The following is a 22,105-nucleotide window of genomic DNA, read 5'->3' as shown; positions in this document are numbered from 1 at the left end:
CAGTCCTCCAGGATCTTGCTGGTTTGCAACTCCCATAAGCCAGCATAGTCAATGATGACGAAGGCTATGGGATGCAGTCTACCAATATCTAAGGAGCCATGTGGGCCACAATGTTTGCTTGAAGAGTTGCAAACTTCTCAGAGTCATCTGACTGGCAAGCCAGACCATGGAAGCAAATTGTTCCTATGAGTCTGACCGGGGTTCTTCATGCTTCTTATTCCAAGATTTTTTCCTGATCCTAATCTTACAACGTTCACTAAAAGGACACTATACTTTTGCTTATGCTCCCAATTCAATTACTGTTTGATCCAGCCACAAGTGTATGAAGATGCCAACCCAGACTTTGGTGATCAACCTACACTGAATACTAGGGGTGAGCGCAAAAGTACAAGAATTGATTAACATCCCAGTTAGGAAAACACCCCAATTTCAAATAGGTCCAAATTCAAATCCTGATATAGAAATTCAGATCTTCATGCCTCCCATAAGCCAACATCAGCTATTAACATTTTATTTTTTTGCTTGTGAAAATTTGATGAAATTTGCAGAGTAGCATCTTAGGAGAGGACTATGCCTGCCAGTTTGCAGGCAAAGGGGCTATAAGGTGGAGGAGAGTTTATGATCCATTTGAAAAAGGTGTGGAGTGGCCTAAAACTCTGAAAAAAATCTTAGCAGAATTGGATTAAATTCACAGGAGCAGTTACCATGAAGGAACCAAGCCAAATAAATTTCTGAAGAACAGGTGCCACACTTTATACTAGAGCAGCCTATATAGCATGGGTGGGGAAAATGTGGCCCTGAGATGGCATATGGCCCCATCAAGGGCTGTTCATTCTTCTTTCAGCCTTCTACACTCTCCAGAATGTACTTTTTCTGGCCAAAAAGAAAAAAGTAAAACACTTCTCTTGGAAGCCTCTAGGAGTGGCAATCTGCCTTTTTAACAGGTTCCCAGAGACTCCTGCACTGTTCAGCTTCAAAAATACGACTTCTTTGAAATTAGAAGTAGACTTCTGGCTACTTCAAGACAATTTTTTAAATAAAAAATAATTGACAGACTGCACAGTATCCGGATAGTGAAAGACAGGGGAAACTGCTACTGGGACTCAGTACAGCAGTTCAACTCTGCTGGACAGATAAAAGTGCCACCCCCAAAATAATGTGCTTATCCCAAAATTTAGGGAACATCTGTCGTGAAAATGGTATGTGGAACAGAGGAGAGCTAAGTAAAGCAACCTGTAAAATTTCAGAAGGATGGGTCCAAAACTCTGGATGAAAATGGAAGTGTTCACATTTGGGAGAGGGATAATTTACCTTCCCTAGATGTGTTTTGGGAGGCATTTTAAATGCAAATTACAGGAAACCTGCAACATTTCAGAAAGATGGGTGCAGAGGCCATGGAATAATGATGAATGAAAAATGGTTTAATGTTTCTGCTTAAAGGAAATGTGACAGGACAGGGAAGGATGGCAAATGTGGAACATTCAATGGCAGAAGCAGCACAATTTGGACATCAGCATTTTCTAAGCAAAGACCTAATGTCACATACCCCCAGTTCTTTCAGACTCTACACGGACAGATGCAACATCTTTGAGCGAGACAGCCAAAAAGCACTGAACATTGGACAACAGCCTGCCTAAAACCATTCCCTGTGATTAAAAGCTACAGCTGCCAGTCACAAACTACACTCCCTTTCCTCTTCTCAAACCTGTACTCACTTTAACTGGGGAGAGGGAGCTCAGGGAAAATCTATCAAATTTTTGAAATGGAATTAAGTTGCCTTATGTTTACATCCCTCCAAACGCAAATTGCAAATGAATTTTTGGCAAGGAGATAACAGTTATCCTTCAGAGAAATCCTGCTTCCGTTTCAGTGTCTCCAGAATGAGCCTCATTTATTTCTGGATTTGGAATTCATCCTGATCTGAAGTATATCAATACTGGACACTCTTCCTGCAGCTTTTCAACATGGCCAATTAAGATCTTAGAATCATCTCCTATGCATATAGTGTCCTACATCCAATTACTTAATCCCAGCTAGAGACCCATTGGAATTTACATTGATTAATTCAACAATTAATTAATTGAATCTACTCAAGTTGGGACTAGCAGTTGGATTTAGGCCAAATAAGCTACTAAACCACTAAACAATGGCTATTATTTCCTGACTGGGAAAATTTGGTCTTGACTGTCATACACCTTAAGAGGACAGGGATAATACTGGCTTCACAATGTAACCATGGGAGATTCAACCATATAAATGTTCAACTGTCTATCTGAATCCATCTGGCACAACCACATCATTAAGGATTCTTGCTGCCCCAAGTCACCTAAAGTGTTCTCCAAATCTGAAGGCTGAAAGTCACATCTTTTACTACTCACTGTGGGACTGTTCAGGTCAGGAGGAGTAGACATATCTCCAAAGAGATCCATCTGGTCAACACCCTTTAAGAGGAAGATGTGCAAGAAATGAGGATTACACCTACAAAGTCACTTGCATGTAAGCAACAGCATGAACATGAGCTCTTGAAAAACTTGATTCTCTGCAGCCTTTTGTCTCTTCTAGTTTATCTTGTTGTATTAGTTCAGCCTGCGTTTGCTCAAGTAATACAATTTCTTCTGTTTAACTGCCCCTTGTTAACTGACAGTTAATCTGCCAACTGGCTAGCCAGATCAGAAACGTCTACGTACCAGCTTAATATTGCCCGTTTGATCAGAACTTGTTTCGTCGCTACCATTCTGAAACAAAGCAAAGTGAAGTTACGTTTGACACTCAGTTACTATTGTCACCTAAAACTTCAGACAGGCTGTTCAGAGTGAGGACTCATGCCCAGCATACAAAGGTCCCAATTCACATGCTGAGAGAAAGATTCTTTATGGCACTTCGTTGAATCTTGCAAGATTGAGTATGTGTGGCTTGGCAACAAGTTACGTGTCCTCTCATTACTGGTGAGAACAGCATTCTCACCAGTAATGAGCCCTGGTGGCGCAGTGGTTAAATGCCTGTACTGCAGCCATTCACTCAAAACCACAAGGTTGTGAGTTCAAGACCAGCAAAAGGGCCCAAGCTCGACTCAGGCTTGCATCCTTCCGAGGTCGCTAAAATGAGTACCCAGACTGTTGGGGGCAAATTAGCTTACTTGCTAATTAGCTTACTTGCTGTTCACCGCTATGATCTTTGGAATAGTGGTATATAAATAAAACAAATTATTATTATTATTATTATACAGTTTTACAATCATATCTATGATATCAGAGCAAGCTGTGATTGGAACACTGTATTCTACATACAAACATATGTTCTTTGATATATAAAACATGTAACAAGAAAACTTTCCCTTCATAACATTGTTTGGAAGTAGCCTTTGTACTAAGGTCTATTAGATGATAGGCTTTATATTACTATTATTATTGTTATTCATTTAGCAGGTTTTCCATGCCTGAGGACAGTTAACTTGTTTCTTACCTCAGATTTATTGACCTCTTCATTCTGTAAAAGAGAAGTTATACTTTCAGAACTCATGGGAAGTTGATTTATATCAAATTAGGCTATTGTATGCTTTGACTGCCACAATGTCTTAGGTAGACTCATGGCAACCCTAATGCAAACCTATCACAAATGTAGGGGATAAACTGCAGTATTAATTATTAATGCTACTGAAATAGTATTTGAAGGACTGTATTCTCCCATACAAATTTAGGCGTGCGTTGAGACTTTGGGGAGGTCCTTCTCTCTGTCCCATCAACTTTTGCAGCCACATCTGGTGGGAACATGGGGAAGGGCTTTGTTTGCTGCTCCTAGGCTCTGGAACTCTCTTGCTAGAGATGTTAGATTGGCACCCTCCTTACTTTGAACAAGCAGGTGAAAATCTTCTCGTTAATTTGATATGAACAATTATCATTTGATAATTTATCTGTGTTTGTTTTTAATAGCTGTAAGCTGCCTTGGGTCCCAAATTGGGGGGGGGGGGGGGCAAGGTATCATGATCCTAAAATCTGGAACTTAAAATAACCCATTATGCCACATTACCTTTTTCTTGTCATCTTCTTCTTTTCTCTTGATGTTATAAATTACTTGGAAAAGATCCTTGAGATCTACAACTAGAGGTTCAGCCTGGGGACACAGAAGAAGACATGTTGGGGGGGCTTTAAAAAAAATAGAATGATTCTAATGCTTTAAACACTAGACGGAACTGAACTGAAATTGCTTGCTACAATTGAAAATAAGAGTCTCAATCATTTCCAAGGAGTGGAGTCCACCATGTTACATAGTCTCCCAGGAGAAGGACTTAATTCCTGCTAATATAAGCAATCTATTAGAATTGTTTTAAAAGCATTCCTGCCTTTAATACTAGTTGAACAAAGCACAGCAGGTACTGTTTGCTAGATTCACAGAATTCTTGTACTAGCTTGGATATTTTTCAGGAATGTGTCCCCAACTGCTGCTTTATTGTGCATTTCCTATACATTTCCATGTACTGTATTTTCTGGCGTATAAGACTACTTTTAACCCAATAAAATATTCTCAAAAGTCGGGGGTCGTCTTATACACCGGGTGTCGTCTTATAGGGCAGGTGCTGAAACCTCCAAGCTGGACTGGAGAATCTGCGGTTGCCGCATATGGTGGAGGGGCTCAAAAAAGGCTGTGGGGTATGGAAAAAAGAGCCGTGTTTGCACTACCACTCTGATAGTCTTGGAGACAGGGAGGGCTGGGCAGGCAGGGAGAGCTGACCAATCCAAACAGGCTTTATATACAACAAGTATTCCTGCTAAGTAAGTGCATGTCATAAGCATTTGAATTAAAATTACCATATCGAAATCAAATCTAAGGTTTTTTAATTTTTTATTTGGTGTGCGTTGAAAGAGGGGTAGCCTTATACAGTGAGTATATCCCAAACTCTATATTTTACTTGGAAAGGTTGGGGGTTGGTCTTATACGTCCAGTCATCTTATATGCTGGAAAATACGGTAGTTGATGTTGATAGTCACCATCACAGTGAGTTTGACCAAACCAAATTAACTGGCATTAATGCCTGACTAAAATCAAATGGGACTTTGGTCACTCATTGGTATCTCTGAATCCACCCTACTGTATTCATATGGGATAGAGCATATATCAACTGTGAACTATTTCCCATCTGGATAGGCTACTGTGAAGATAAGTGAGATCATGTTTCAACACTGCACATTTCTTCATAATACATGTTGTTGTTGTTGTTATGTGCCATCAAGTTGCTTCTGACTGATGGCAACCCTATGATAACCCTATCATAGGGTTTTCTTGGTAAGATTTGTTCAGAAGGAGTTTGTCTTTGCCTTCCTCTGAGAATGTGACTTGCCCATGGCTAAGCAGGTTTTGAGCCCTGGCCCCCAGAGTCATAGTCTAATGTTCAAACCAATGTGCTGCAGAGGTGTACATTTTGTATTTGTATCTTCTCCTACATTTTCCTCTTAAATCAAAATGGAACATGTCATCAACAACTCACCCTGCAGTGCAGTTGTATCCATGAAGTCTAATGTGCAACCAAGTTTACCTGTTGTGATGTTTTTATGGCAAAGAACTGGTGCTGCCCTTCTCCTCCACAAACGTAGCCAAAGGCGCGGTTGTCAGTCACATCTCGAGCAATAAAGGAGATTTTGTTGACTGGGTGCTCATGCTCTATCACCTAGAGTCAGAGTGGATGACACAGAACCAACTTTTTAATTCCTGGAAAGTGTTCTCTGATTCATTAAGGTAGAAGAAAATGGAGACACTACAGCACACTACACAAGGGTCATTGGTGTGAAAGGATAAAAGTTTAAGCTCATACTGATCACATGTAGCTCATGCTGATATCAGAACTGAGGTAGTGATGAGAAGCCTTCCACCAAGGAAATTTTGTGGTAGCTTAAAAGGGAAATATATATACACACCCAAAAATCTAACTCTGATGGTAAGGCTGTGTGTCAGTTCCTTGGCCTTTGACTCAGCAACATGAAGAGTGTCAAGATTAAATTCTCATTCATTGTTTATATGACATTGTTAATGTGCTCCTCCATAGGGTTGAAATGATCCATGAGAAACATTTGCTCCCATTTAAAGGTTACTTTACCTTGATGAATAATCAATTGATCTTGTCTAATAAGATTATTGTATTTCTTTAAAATGTTTCCAGAAGAACAACATCTATTTTGTTAATCACATTTTTAGAAGTTCAGCAATTTAAACTTAGATTGATGCTTCACATAATCAGAAAGCAAACAGTTTCCTAAGCAAGGTCAGTTTGACTGCAAAGCTTACCCCTGTCTTTTCATCTATGATCTTGATCCCACCAAGGGAGATGTTCACCCATACTTTCTGCTTGTGTTGTCCTTGAGAACGGGCTGCTACTGCCATTCCCTAGGAACAGAAAGCCAACATGAATAGAAGTGCGTCAGTAGTTGAAATGTGCTATACTTACAGCTAGTTTTGCTTGTTCAATTCCGGATCATCAATCAGTTATACTCCAAGCCCAATGACAGCCAGGCGCTGCCTTCCAGGTTACTCAGTTAAGCTAGATTGCATAATTAGGTTGATTGTTTCTAAAAGAGTTCATTGGCAATTCCACCCTAGGGGCAGTCAGAGAGGCTCAAACACTTGCAGAAACTCAAGAAAGCTTTGGCAAGTATCCAGAACATTTATTACACTTGGAAGGCCATTTAGACCAAGGTGGGCAAGCTCCAGGGGAGGATTTCCTACCTCCCAGGGCTCATTATGCCTCAGAATTTAGAGATCAAGTGTGGTGTGCTGGATTGCGTGTGGGATTATGATTCTGGAAGACCGGAGTTTGAATCTCTACTCCGTCATAGAAATCTACACCTTGGGTGAGCCACACTCCCTCAGCCTCAGAGGATACTTTTTATTGGTGTGTGTGTTTTGTTCTTTTTTAACATCTGTATTTTTATATTGTTTTAATTGTGACAATTTTAATTGTTTATAAAATCGTACTGGCAGATTTTGTTTGATTTCCTTCTGTGAGTCACCTTGGATCTCACTCAAAGAGCAAGGTGGCATATTAAATAAAAAAGCAAATACATAAATGACAAATCTACTGTGCACAATTCTTGCCATGAAAACCCTGTGATAGATTCACTGTACCGTTTCCATAAGTTGGAAATGACAACCACCACCACAACAGGACTCACCAAGTCCCCTACAGTAGGAAAAGTTCATCTGTAAGTGGTTAGAAGTCCACTTCTGGGTTAATAAAACCAGGCTCTAAGTTTTTTAAAGAGATGAGGGAAGGCCTGCAACTTATTTGAATGAGAATCGCCACAGTGACATTTACCTCTTTTTTGCCAATTTTGAGTCAGCAGAGGAAACCTGTTGGGAGATCCAGAAGGGTCCCCAAACAGCTCTGGGGGACATATGTAGCCCATAGGCCTCCTAATTCCCATCCCCAACTTGCGAAGTCATATGTTGTGACCGGGAACCAAACTCAGTTGTTGAATTTTGATGCTGGAGAAGCATCAGCTCTCACGGATAGGAATTGACCAATGAATTCCTTACATCAACAAGTACTTTTTTAAAATCATATTTTCTCTACCCTTCTAGTGTAGTAATGTATTCAGGCACAAGAAAAGTGGCAATATCATTACAAAGATAAATAGAATTTATATGCAACATACTTGAACCTCAAAATGTACAGGTATGTTTAGCCAGTGTGTTCTAGCAGTGCCTCTCTTTTAACTGTATTTTAAATAACAAAACAAACAAACAAAACAAAACAAAACATCATGCAACTTCTTGGTGGTTTCCTATAATTTCTCTTAGCACTGTAAGTGGCCTCCAGCTTTCTCAATATGGCCTGTATGTCATTTTACAGGTAATGTAATGTTCACTGCCTCAAGGCATCTGAGAGTTATAGTTTTGAAAGGACCTTATAGAAGCCACATAGAGCTGGAGTTCTTTGGAAGAAAGCCATTTCTTATCTAGTGCCTTAAAACAGCACGAAGTATGGGAGACTCACCTTTAGTTTCATCATTGAATCTTGGCTCATCTTGTCTCCCCTTGCTTCTGGAACATCATCAATACCAATCAGTTTGGCCTTGTATCGTACACCATCACCTTGAAATCTGGCCAAAAGGAATTCTTCGGTCTTCTCTGTTCCTGAAAATCCAGTTTTAGCCATGCAAATTTATCTGTGCTATGTTACAGCCATAAATATCTGTGTCTGTTCTTTCTTAATGATGCATTTTATAAGGGCCAGCAAGCTTTTCACATCTGTGCATTTAATATACACAAGCATGTTTTTCATCAGATACAGTAAACAAGCATTCAATGAGTAGCACCTGTTTTCTGTTTGTATGGGCAGTGGAAAAGACTTAAGTAGTGTATGGATAAACATAAAAGAATCAAATTCACTCAAGGAGGTTTTAGGGATACACTTTAAAAGGGCAGCAGAGTCAGGATTCTCTGCAGATCCCTGTCCTGTATTTGCTTGGTGGCATATACTGATGATCATAAAATCTATGGTGAGTCCCTAATGTGGCATCTTATTACATAGTTTCAGTTGACCTGCTTTGCTCAAGGCTCCAATTTGTCACTTTTACATTCTGAGAACACCAGATGGTTATCTAGGCCCATCGTCCTATTTTATGTATGTGTGACCCTCCAGATGTTGTTTGACTGAAACTCCCATGATATTTCAACAATTGATTATGCTGGCTAAGGCTGATGGTAGTTATAGTTCTACAACAACATGCCCTGTGTGACTCACTTTAGTATCCCATCAAAAAAGAACTAAAGAATGGGGAGGCTTCTGAGTAACAGGTTTCTGGCCAAGAACTCTGTAGTGTCTGGATAAGCTGTCCCCTACAGATGACTCACTGGACCTATATTCTAGATCAGTGTTTCCCAAACTTTGATCTCCCGATGTTTTGGACTTTAGCTCCCAGAATTCCTTACAGTCGGCTAGACTAGCTAGGGTCTCTGGGAGTTGAAGTCCCAAACACCTCAAGGACCAAAGTTTGGGAAATACTGTTCTATTCATTTTATCAACCCTTTTTAAGACTGTGTAAAAACTCCTCATAGGGCTGTACAACCACTTCACTCTATGACAGCTCTAGTTTCCAATCTGGGACAAGAATCTGATACAGACTCTCTTAAGTCACAGTGTTGGAGATGGGAGGAGGGGAATGGCATGAGGTCGCTCATTTGTGTACATTCACTTTTCTCCTGCATGCTTGTGCTCTTTTTCTAGATTTAGGCAGTAGTAGGTCCCTACCCTTCTTTCCCTCACAACCTCCAATTGACCACCACACTGCCTCTCACTACAGTACCACACTTGTATGTTTATTTGCATGTGAGCATGTGTGGGAAAGCTACACACACAGTTTCAAGAAGTACACACACAATATAGACACTATGGTTCAGATGACAGTATGGACTGGACTGGCAGGACTGAGCACTGCACATGCTTTAAAATATGTTTTTTTAAAGCAAATTTGAATCTGGCTATAGCACAAAAAACCTTAGAGCTGCCTGTCTGCAATTTGGCAAGAGTTATCAGCCCTAAAAGAGGTACCATCTCTTCAAATTGCATGCATTTGTTTTGTGTGTGTGTGTGAGTGTGTTTTGGTTTTCCAATGCAGGTCATTAGAAGCCCTAAAGATTCAATTGTGTAAATCATTGTTTGGATCTGGTATACTAAGAAAGTCCAAATTGAAGTTGGGTCCAATAGGAATTAGACTGGGAACCAAATCAAGATGCTCTTGCATGGCCCTACACCTTGGGATAAAGGAGTGATCTGCCCCCTCCTTCAATGTACCTTTCTTTTTCTCTTTTTTGGAAGGTTGTGGTTTTACTGGTGTCTGTTGCTGAGCAGGCGGATTATTTACACTCGTTGCTTCCGTGTCGCTTGACATGGTGAGAGGCCAGCCTCAGCTCCAGGAGCAATCCTTGTTTGTGATAGTGCAATTGGAATCCAGTTAGTGATCCTCAGTGGACAAGCATACTATTCTGACCTAGAGAAAAAAAGAATTAGAATAATCAATGTTTCCAATTCTATTGTGTAAGCATTAAAAAATACACAGGTTCAAGAAACAGGAGCACAGAAAGCTATTTTATATTAGGTAAGACATCTGTCTTACTCTAACCAGCATTAGCTCGCCAGGATCTCAGGCAGAAGAGAATCCTTCTCGGCATCTCATATTACATACCCTCAAACATTGCACAGATGAGACCATGCAACCTGAGAGTATTGTCAAGATACTAAAAGTTATTAATGAGGAAGAGCACATGAACTATGAGAGACTGCAGCAGTTTGCTTTTCCCTGAATTTACAGGGAAAGGCAAGATTCTACCCTGCCTCTCCCCTCTCCCCCTTGCAGAGTTAACTTTTGCACTTTGAACCCTGAATCAGATGAAGTAAGCCAGGAGAAAGATGGAAAGTGTGAGAGGAAAAGAGAAAATAAGGAAACACTCCTGTGGCCTATAACCATGGTAATCCTCTTTTCTGTTGTATGTGTTAGCTCCTTAAAAGCAATTGTCAAATTTTGTTACTAGGGTTGCCTTTCCTGAGTTTGTTCTGGAAATTCTAGTTGAGGTAAGGTTGGATTTCAAACTATTTAGGACACGGGAAAACAGGCTTCATAGTTTATCAGTATTTGAAGATTTTGCTTTTGACCAGTCTTGCATGACAGTCTTGAAGCTACAATACGGTTCAGCTATCCCATTCAATCAGTGAAATTCACCATTAAGACACGGCTCTGTACAACTCAGTAATTCACATCTGCTGGGATGTATATCTACCTTACATCAAGCCCTCTGCCTTTAAGACTTGAGTGGAATACATGTTCCCAGGCAAGCTGTTGTTTTTGTACAATGTAGTAAGCATCACATGGAACAGGTATTCTGTAGCTTTTATGTTGGTACTGACCCTGATGCTTAAGGGTCACCTCAGCTTCAGTATCAGTGGTCTCTGAGCCTTTGCTTATATTGAAACTGCCACATGTACGGTGGCAGTTGCCAGTCTCTTGATTTTGTAAAATTAGTGATTTATGTCCATACCAACCCACACTCCCTCCATCAGCAGAGGAAACCTAACCCCCCACATATCTAGTGTTTGCCTGTATTTATTTATTTGCACGTAAAGCAGCTTCAGAACAGTACCTTGAGAATACCAGCTTTCAAAGTGAATCAAAGCTTAAATTACTGGCTGTGGATGTTCTGGGTTATATATTGAAGAATACTAACCCCAGCTTTTAAAGTCTGACCTAGTAGGATCTGAACCTTCTGCACAGAAAGCATACATTCTGCCTCACGGATAAACTCTACTCCATTGGATTTAAATGGGTCTTCTCCAAACGAAATGAGGCCAGGTAAAATGTACTCACTTAGGTTGAAACATGGGCTTCTGAAATGGATGAACCAGTTGGCATCTTCTTTTTGCTCGCACTGAACTCACTACAAATGCATGCCACAATTCAATGAGCACAAATATATCAAGAGATGTTTTCCCTGACCAACATACATTTATCATTTTTGTAGGCCTTGAATGGGAAGGAGACCCATTTTTGGTCATGGTATGCTCCATGGTATGCCTCCATCTTCAATAAACAAAAGTAGATTTTCCAGACCCAGAGCCTTCTCACAGATATTGAGGGATTCCTTTCAAATTCAAGGAGTCTGGGAATTCTAGCCCACTCCTTTTTTCTAAGAATGGCCATGTGTCTGTTACATAACACACTCATCTGTCTGAAGGACTGTTAAGTCCAAATCTAGCTAGAAAAGATTGCTAAAATCCACAAATCGCCTATCAACAATTATGACTTGGATAATAGACTGAACAGATCACCTATATGTTCCCTATAGTGATACTAGTATATTTACACTAGGGATTGGAATGATGTGGTCCTCAGTGTACATGTTGCCTGGGGCAAGGATCTGTGCACTACTCGGTTCTCCTACACCTCTACTGACCCCAAGAAAACATTACAAAAATGAACCCCCTACCCCAAAAAAGAAAAAAAAATCAGTGACAAATTGTCTCTGGGAGTACAGTTTTAGATCTAACCATTATTTTAGGTGTTCCACTTGAAACAAAGAACCAGTGTACTAGTTGGAGCGTTGGACTAGAACTCTGGAAGACCAGGCTTTGAATCCCTGCTTACCCATGGAAACTCACTGGGTGGCCCTGGGGCAAGTCATTTTCTCTTAGCGTCAGACAAAGGCAATAGCAAAATTCTTCTGAATAAGACTTGCCAAGAAACCCTCATCAGACACTGGAGTCAATTTGAAGGCATATAACAAAGCCTGAAACAGCCCAAAATCACATTAAAAAGTGACAAAATTGTACTTCCTATCCCCTCCAATAGGCAGTGTAGCTAGGAGAGACCAAAAGTTCTCACCTTGGGCCCACCCATGATTTAAGTGATTGTCACTTTTAAATTCCCATATAGGATGCACCCTGAGATAGAGGGGTTTAGCACATGTACATAGCAACCATGTCTCACTAGTGATATCTTCACATTATTTCCTTCACAGTGTACTTTTAGTCTTGCTAGGAACATGGCTGCATCTGTTTTCCTAGAGATTAAACGTGAATTCTGCAGCCTCCAGGTTTTGTTCAACTGCAGCTCCCAGAAGCCCTAGCTACTATGCTTGTAATAAATAATGCTGAGTCTTGCAGTTCAACAACATCTGGATGATAGCAGGATCCATAGCCCTCATTCTAGAGTCCCACCACCACCTCTAAATCATGTTTATCTTTCTACTTACATCTTATCATTCAACTGAAGCTCCTGGAATGCTGATCAGGGCATTCAAGGTACAAAGGTTGCAGTGTAAGCCAGTTAATATTTTAGTGACTTAGATTCCTTTGATCCTTCTAAGCTCTTCTTCAGCAAGCCTGGAGGCCAGGAGACACATTTTCATGAACTGTAGCTCCATCTCCATTTCAGTGAGCCAATTCACTACTACAGGAGTTGGTCTGAGATGGCGCACTGAAAACACGGGTAACTTCAAAACCAGCAGAGAGGGCTCAAACATGAGGTTCATCCCCTCATATTTAGGTGGTTTCCGCTTGCTCATTTATCCTTGTAAACTGAAGCTGTTCAAGGAAGTTCTGACATCTTTATCAATGCTATTACATTCATCCAATGCTACAACATCCAAAACATGGTTTTTAGGCTGTTGTGGGACTCCATAAGTACTGCTTAATGATTCAAAGACATAATAGCCGTGTTACTCTTGAATATCAATATACAAAGTGATTTTGTGGCACTCTTGAGACTAACTCTGTGAAAAATGTTGTGGCATAGGCTTTCGTAGGAAGTAGACCAAGCTTACAAAAGCTTATGCTACAATTTCTTTTGCAAAATTAGGACTTAAAATGCCACAAAACGTTTGATAGTAGTGCCTTCGGTAATACCTATTGCATGACACTGGCACAACTCTGAAATTATGTTTAAAAACAAACAAACGCAAGTGCACACACAAAAGGTACATTGGGTAGGGTGTATGGCACAGAGGCAGAGTTAAGGATGGGGGCAGAAGACAGCATGCGGAACCAGCAAATGTCTGGTCGTACTAATGAAGGGATATGTGGCAAGGACTGATCCCTATCTGCTATGTATCCATTGTCTTCATTAACATGATCGCAGAAAGAACAGGGGTTGTGTGACAAGTCCTTACTCTCAAAGTTGCTACAAAATCCCTTTGCATAGTGCCTAACTGTGTTTGTAATCTAGCTGCAAAGCTGTTATTTTCTGCTTTGTGCTGTCTGGAAACATACGGCATGTGTAGAGCAGGATATACAAAAAACTGTCTGATAGTTCTGCCAAATGTAGATGTAACTCAGCAAGTTCTCAATCCTGTTGCTCTCCATTCCTTATCAAGCACAAGTCATGAAGCTCAGTTATCAACCTAGAGGTAGACTCTCATGTTACTGAGTCAGAGCCAAACTGCCCCCAATGGTGTAAACAAGCACCCTTTAGATGCCTACTTTTATTTTTCAGTAAATAGCCGCTCTGGTAGCCAAACTCAGAACATGCTCTTAATGTGGATTTAGGTCCACGATGTCCAGATGTCGTAACTGCAAAAGAGGACAAGACACTGCAAAAGGCAGAGCATTCAAGAAAAATATAGGACATTGCAAGATAAAACCTAAAAACACTCATGTAAATATAAATTCATGCTTCTTCGTCATACCTAAAATGGAGGACATTTTGCCCTTGAAAAAGAGGATGTCTGTTTGCCCTGATTAGGTCCCAGCGTAGGCCTAGGCAGTTATGGTTTAAGATGCCCACACAGATTTTCTGTTTGAAAATTACTGCCATTCTCTGATTTCTATTTGCTCCTCTTGCCAGAATGGCAGGTTCCTAAGCATATACCAGTCAGGTAAGGGACATTTTTCCAGAAAAACATCTCTATAGGGCCTCTTAAATATGTAGTTGCCTAAGTCTGTACAATGGCTGTTGCCACTACTAGACATCCTGTGCATATTTGTAGCTTCTATGATGCAAGTTAGGTATGATTTCAGACTGATGCTATGTGGGGTTTTTTTTTGGGGGGGGGGGGGTATTTCAACATGGTAAGACCTAAATACCCTAAAGGCACCAGCTCCTGCCTGATCTTAGAAGCTAAGCAGGGCCAGCCCTGGTTAGTGCATGGATGAGAGACTTCTTAGGCATCTGCAGATACCAGGTGTAGGATATATTTCAGAGGAAGGAACTGGCAAAACCACATCTCAGTATATCCTGCCTAAGAAAATCCCACAAAATTCATGACCCTTTAGCTATAAAAACCTGGGCATGGGTTTGCAGAAAATTTGTCTCTACCAATGTACAGATACATGTTCACAAATACAATTCTCATCATAGTCGGTAGGACTGGGACCAGGTTGCCAATGCCTACTGTCTTCCATCTGAGGTTAACTTCAGGACAACTTCAACATTTGACAAAGGGAAGAGTAAGCATGAATGCATCACAGAATATGTGAGGATATAGATTTGCTTATGCTAACGTACATGCATAGATGCAGTTTTAGAAATGACATAATTCAAATATAACTACAATGCATCTCAGCATAATAAGGGAAACATATTACTGGTATGGCTCTCATCTTCTGTTCAGACACTTACTGTTGAAGAGAATTCCCAAGGCTTCAAATCTTCCTTCAAATGCTTCTCTAGCTTTAAAATAGATTTGGATTAGACAGCCATTCAAACCAAGGACCGTCCTTCAAATATAGGGTCTTTCAATATATATGACTAAAGAAAGATATTCAGCCAATCCTAGTACAGAAGAATCCATGGCCTGTCCCAATATGTAGCCACAACTAGTCTCTCATATTTTGAAAGGGCTGGAAAAAACTCCCATCTGAAACCTTGAAGGACTCCTGCCAGGGGTGGGCAGATGGAAGATTGTTATCTGTTGGTTGATCTGTAAGCAACTGAAATAGAACAGCCAAGTTTTGACTCTAAATTATTTACCAAGAACAAAAAGACTCCATGACCCCTGCAAACTATGCATAATTCAGTCTATGGACATAACTGAACAGCTGAACCTCAGGGAGGTAATTCTAATTCTCCCTCACTATTCAGCATCTTGGAAAAAAGTGGCAGCTGCCTCAGGCATTAGATGCTGGGGAGAAGCAAGAGCCCGTGAGGTGCTGAAGATAAAACCATGAGTCTTGGCCTGTACCTCCTAAGTTACTTCAGTCCTGGCAACAAAACAGTAGGCTAAGATTCAACTGCCTGACATCTTGGCTTTTGTATGGGGGATTGACCATCTTCTCCTTTGCCTCAAACAACACAACAAGTTGAGCCATCCCTAAGAAACTATGACTTCCAAGACTGTTTCCCACCCCCACCCCCCACCCCCCCCTTTGGAAGCTCACTTCTCCCTTGGTATGGTACTATGGGAAATATAACTTTATCTATAGCTATGAAATTCTTGCAAAGAACCAACACGTTGAATTATAAGCCATTCCACACTCCTTGTCATCAGTGAGAAGGAAGAACAGGACAGCCTATGTCTTGCTGGAGCAGAGCAGCTCCCTGGAGCAAGATGCTTAAAGAGAACCCCACCCATGGATATTTATCCTGTTTTGCTACCCACCCAGCAACACAGCCAACGCGGTCAATGCTGGGATAGATTTGACTGCTGGGAAGCATCTGGCTAGACTCCTCTTTGGGAAGGCTCCTTTGGCAAGTCAAGCTCTTTTTCTACCTTCCCCAGCCATGATGTAACTCTTGGAAGGGGACTTATTCCTGGAATACGTGCAGGACGCTGAAATAGCAAGGACTTGTTTTTTAGGATCTCTGAAAGCAGCTTTACACTCACAATTTGGAACATTAGCTGCAGTGTTAATATTCTACCCACTCCTTGGGTGTTCAGCTCAACTGCCAAGTGTAAAGCTGTCCAAGTTTGATGCAGGGCCTTGCCAGAGAAAGTTAGCACCTTGGTGGGCTAAAGTCTCTTCTTTCCACACACCTTCAGAAAATTCACAGGCTCTTCTCTACCTCCTCTGTGTTGCCTTGCAGATCTAGATGGGCCTTTGCTCAGCCTGGTGTTGTTCAAGTGCTTTGGACTACAAGCACCATTATCCAGTGATTGTAAGTTAAAAGGACTTGTAGGCCAGCACATCTGCAAGGCAGCAGGTTTGGAAAAAGCTTATTAGATTGTTTCCATTCATTTATTCATAATACTAAGGTCCCAACCCCATCATAAATCTTTTCCTCACTCTAGGGAATTTTCTGGAGGAACTCACCCACTTCCACAGTCTTTTGATCCCTTTTCAGTTGCTCACTAGTCAGACTTACAAGCTTTTCAGCAAGGGAAGGGGATATTTGTGGCCCTCCAGATGCCGCTGAACTGCAACTTGCAGAATCCATCACCATTAGCTATGCTGTTTGGTGGTGCTAGGAGTTTTAATCCATCAATATCTAGAGTGCCACACATTGCCCACCCTGCCTGATTGCTAGGTGAGGGTGTAGCATGAGAAAAATTACATTTGTATGCTAATACCTGGAACCTACTAGTCCTCATGAATCCTAAAAAACATCTTGATGGTTCCAGTGAAGCCCATAAGGATGGCTAGCTCCACTGCTTCTAAACTCATCTCACAATCAGACATCCTCCCACTGAGAACACTATTAAGCTTGTATGAGAGAAACTCTATACTACGTCAGATCAGACACTGAACACCCCACCTTGTCCCAAGCAAGGCCTAAACAGCTGCCCATTTGTACATTTAATCTCCCTTACTTGTGCATGACACAATGGCATATTCATGTATGCCAGTGAGCCTTGACCTACTGTGACGTTTATGCACATAAATCTCATACAAGTCCTGCTCAACATTGAGATATGGTCTTGTACTTGCAATGCTTTCCAAGGCTTTGTAGGGCATTGTGCAAGCATTAAGGGAGGGGAGGGTAAAAGTTGCATGTGACTGAATAGCAAATGGGTCATTTGTGCAACTGGAAAGCAAAAAGTAGATACAGACTCATGAGCTGTGTGGTATGGCACAGTTTCTGTTGGTAAGCCAGAATCCTGTGGGTTCATTAAGGTAGCAGCTGCACTGTTTTGTAGGATTTCACTGTGGTGGCAAAAAAGGCAGACAAACTCTGAACGGACTATATCTCTACTGCTTCCTTCTTTCCCCCTGCTTTCACCACCTACACTGCTATAGTTAACTGATAATGCACCAATAGCATTCAGCATTTTCAAACTAGGTTCCTTTCACACTACACATAAGGCAACAGTATGATTCCACTTTTTAAATGCCATAACTGCATACCTTCCAGCAAGTCACAGATGTAACTGGGACATGGGTGGCCAAGCAACATCAGAGTGCTGTCAAGGCTGAAAGGTTATTGATGAGAAAGAACAAGCTAGGAGAGGCTGCAGCTCTTCACTTTTGACTGATACTACAGGGAAGGACAGTACCACCTCTTGGAAACTTAATTCCTTTTTCACTTTCAGAATTGAGTGCCTCCTAGTGCTAGTTTCAGGTTTGGAGGGAGACAATAGTATAATGGGTGTAATGGTATGCATACTGCACTATGACTCTGGAGATCAGGGTCTGATTCTGAGCTTGGCCATGAAACCCACTGTGTGACTTTAGGCAAGTCACATGCTCTCAGCCTCAGGGGAAGGCAATAGCAAACCTCCCCTGAACAAATCTTGCCAAGAAAATCCCATGATAGGGTAGTCATGAGTCACAAAATAACAACTTGAAGGCACAAAATAACAACACATGTATCTTCACATCAGGTCTCTCTCTCGTTCCTTCCCTCTTACTTGTCCTCCATATAGGCTTTATTTATTCAGTGTAAAGTATGGCTGGGAAATCTATGGCCCTCCAGACTCTGTTGAATTTCAGCTAGCCTAGGTCAGCAGTAGCCACCTGACCAAGGAGGCAGCATGATGATAGTTGTTCATTAATATCCAGAAGGGCAAAGGCTCCCTAGCCCTGGCATAAAACAAGATGTTACTCTGCCTTTTCACTCTCATTTCTGCTTGTGTGGATGGTGGGAAGGCACCAACATCAACAGGCTTCAGCAGGGTCAGGCTGCTGGAGACACAGCCACTGTGAACCCTAGAGGTGGTGGGCTTAAGCAGGTTCCCAGCAATGCCACCCCATACCAGCAGCCCTCTGATGCCCCACCATCTCAAAAAGAATGCATTAGTCATACAAAGTGTACTTCTAGGTTTGACCATATAACACCAGTGTTAATATCTCTACACTGGCTGCCAATTAGCTTCCGGGCGCAATACAAGGTGTTGGTCATTACCTTTAAAGCCCTACATGACTTGAGCACGAGTTACCTGTGGGAACGCCTTTCCCTACATAATCTGCCCCGCACACTCAGAACATCGGGGAAGAATTTGTTGGAACATTGTAATACTCGATTAACCACAACTTCCCACAGAGCATTCACTGCTGCAGCCCCTAAATTATGGAATAGTCTGCCGGAGGCGATCCGTCTTATCACTACCTTAGATACCTTTAAGAAGACACTAAAGACGGATCTCTTCCAGCGGGCTTTCCCATTGGATTTGGTATAGAGAAGATGATTAAGACCACCCTCTCTAAGTATGATGGTATATGAATGGATGTTTGGAGATTTTAAGGAACTAATAGGGATGTATAATTCAGTATTTATTGACTGTTCAATTGCATTGTATTAGTTTAATAATAATAATAATAATAATAATAATCAACGTTTTATTTATATTTCCCGCTTCTCCCAAGATCGAAGCGGGATTCCAACAAAATATAAAATAATGATGTAATCCTGCTTTGATCCTTGGAAGAGGTGGGACATATAAATAAAAATTATCATCATCATCATCATCATCATCATAGGTTGTCTGGCAATTTAAATGGATAACAGCCTTGTGAACAATCTATGAATCTCTGGCCACTGATTTAGTCTGGGCCCTTGGTATTTACTGCTGTGAGTTCTATTAATATGTAGCCAGCCTGATGGTAAAACTCCTTATTTTGCAGATTGTCCTTCTCCCTTGTGATCTCGACATAGTCCAGCAGGCACCTTTCAACTTGCTTTCAGAAACAGAAGAAACTTCAATATAGTTACACTTCTCTTGGACCTCACTAATAATTGACAAAATATTTGATAGTACGTACTTGATAGGAGAGCCAGTTTGTTGTCTTGGTTTGAGTGTTGAACAATGACTCTAGAGAACACGGCTTGAATCCTGGCTCAGCCATGTAAACCCCATGATAGGTCGACCTTAGGGTTGCCATAAGTCGGAACAACTTGAAGACACACAAGAACAACTTGATAGCAGGAGCATACATTTGTTATTTGGTTACTGGAATTTGGTGATTACAGGGAATTCCCATATAATTTCTCTAGGATTAGTTAAAATCAAAGCACAGCTACAACTAACATAGGGTTGGGAATCAGGCAGCCCTTTAGATATTATTGGACTGCAAGCCCCAGAAACCCTAATGAAGCATGTTGGGAACTGCTATTCAATAACAATTTGGAGGGCAATATAATTTCCATCCCTGATATAACCCATTGGAGAGGGTTTAAGAGATGAAATCATTCCGTACATGCATTCTTTCCTATATGCAGGGAATGCATGCCCCATTTGGACACACTTATGGTGATGGTGTACCAATAAATCTTTGTCATTTAGAAAGAACTGCTGAATTTTCAGTAGGTATACAATTATGATAGGAAAGACCATGACTAGGTAGTCACTGTGTTTATTGCCCAGGGGCTAATTGAAAGGGAGGGCAACTTCTCCCTTCTTAAGAGTTTTTTACACGTGTACTGGAATGGGTAACACTTCATATGCGACTAACATAATCAATTTTTCTTCCTGTATTATTTTTAACACCTTTGCCTGATGAGGAAGCCAGCGGAGCTTCAAAAGCTTGTGACGTATATTTTATGCCCTTTGGTTGGCCCAATAAAGATACTAATGTTTTGGATTTTGGATGCTGCTGTTGTAGTAGAATTTATTTATTTATTTATTTCTTATCCCCCCCCCCCCCCCCCCCCAAAAAAAATTGCGACTCAGAGCGTCTTAGAATTTAAAAGAATAGTACAATTAAAAACATATTTCATATGTTATTATACAGTTGGCCCTGCACATTTGCAGTTTTGACTTTTGCTGATATGATTATCTGCGGGTTTGTTTAATATGTTCTCTCTAGTAATCTCTAGGTACTCCAGCACAACTCTGCCAGAGGTTGACCATGGAGTTGTGCTGGAGAACCTAAAGGTTCCTAGAGAAAACACTCCCCTAGGCATCTGTAGGTCCTTCAGCATGATTCTGTGATCAACGACTGGCAGATGGAGGACCTGGAGATTCCTAGAGTGTTCTCCTCTTAGGTAAAAAAGAATAGTTGTTTTTTAATTGCAGTTTTTCCACATTTACAAGGGTCCTTCACACCTAAACCCAGAGAATGTGGAGGGACCACTGTACCTCATATGGAGGATGGTCTTCTCGGCAGGAGGACACTGGCCACTCTGAATAAGATACAGTGTATAATTTGGCAAGTATTTTACATAGGCCTGTTACAGACAGCCAAAATAAAGCTGCTTCAAGTTACAGTGGAGGTGGTGTTTCAATGATTCATGCATCCTAAGAGCCAGAAGTCGCACCAAAGCCACACCAGCCCTAAGGACTGGAGCGTGGCTTTGGTGTCGCTTCTGGACTCTTAGGACGAATGCATCATTGAAACACCATACCTCCACTGTGACTTGAAGCAGCTTTATTTTGGCTGTCTGTAACAGCCATATTATTCAGTAGGCAGTGGTTACTTATTCCTAGTGTAGGAGTCCATGAAGAAGTGGACACACTACTGCTTGGACACCCATTGAAAGTCTGCTTGGGTCATTCCTCCTCTCCCCCTCAATGCTAAAGCAATTTGTCTATCAAGCAATTGCCTCATTCTAACATCCCCTTAGTATAGTGTAATACCTGCATGTGGCAATACGCTACACGAACACTACAACCCCCCATACAGAGCAGCAACATTGTGTCAACACTGTCAATGACTGTGTGCCATTGTGCAATGCACAATACATGATGCATATCACAACAAAATAAGGATGCACAACCAATACTTGCAAATGTAGGATGCACAATCGTGACAGGTAATGCATAACTTGCAAAGACAAGGCACAGGGAACATGCTGTATATAGGATGCATATCCCAGTGGCCCCCGGGACAATTCCGCTTTTGGGCCTCCCCGCCTGCCCCATCCGGTCTCCCCCCAACCCTGGCCTTTTCCCGCCTGCGGGCCGGCCCCTCATGCGCCCATTGCTGCGGCCGCTAATGCGGCGTGCCCCCAACCCACCTCCTCCTCTTCTTGGGCAGTGCCACCCTCTGCTCCTGGGCAGCGCCGCCTTCCTCCCTTGCCAGCGCTCCGCCGCACCACCCGCGGTGGGGCTTCCCCGCCCACAGGCGGGGCTATGACAAGGAGCTCGCCCTTTGGCCACCGGCCAGGGGCCAGCTGGCCAAAGGGGACAGGATCCTCTTCCCTTGCGCGCGCACCCCGGCCGCAGCATGGGCCAGCGGCAGTACCACCATCCTCCACAGGCGTGCCCTCACGCGGGGCTTCCCAAGGAGCCCTTGCGCTGAGGAGTAGTGGAG

General features: G+C 41.8%; 1 protein-coding gene across 5 annotated transcripts in view; it reads right to left on the bottom strand.

The window, feature by feature from the left end:
* DAB2 (DAB adaptor protein 2) overlaps nt 1–22,105 on the bottom strand; it is a 62,344-nt gene that overhangs the window by 22,126 nt on the left and 18,113 nt on the right. For 4 of the 5 annotated variants that reach the window (XM_042453386.1, XM_042453388.1, XM_042453384.1 and 1 more), the window contains exons 1-9: nt 12,736–12,754; nt 9,785–9,980; nt 7,985–8,124; nt 6,277–6,375; nt 5,531–5,662; nt 4,027–4,110; nt 3,463–3,486; nt 2,688–2,735; nt 2,379–2,441 (exon numbers count right to left, since the gene is read on the bottom strand). In XM_042453386.1, the coding sequence (XP_042309320.1) occupies nt 2,379–2,441; nt 2,688–2,735; nt 3,463–3,486; nt 4,027–4,110; nt 5,531–5,662; nt 6,277–6,375; nt 7,985–8,124; nt 9,785–9,881 (687 nt within the window). In that variant the 5' untranslated portion in view covers nt 9,882–9,980; nt 12,736–12,754. Of the gene's footprint in view, nt 1–2,378; nt 2,442–2,687; nt 2,736–3,462; nt 3,487–4,026; nt 4,111–5,530; nt 5,663–6,276; nt 6,376–7,984; nt 8,125–9,784; nt 9,981–12,735; nt 12,755–22,105 lie in introns of those variants that run through there. The other variant, XM_042453385.1, reaches the window with a different exon arrangement.

Source organism: Sceloporus undulatus, chromosome 2, assembly GCF_019175285.1.
Source record: "Sceloporus undulatus isolate JIND9_A2432 ecotype Alabama chromosome 2, SceUnd_v1.1, whole genome shotgun sequence".
Taxonomy (NCBI): domain Eukaryota; kingdom Metazoa; phylum Chordata; class Lepidosauria; order Squamata; family Phrynosomatidae; genus Sceloporus; species Sceloporus undulatus.
This window is presented reverse-complemented; position numbering and strand designations above follow the sequence as displayed.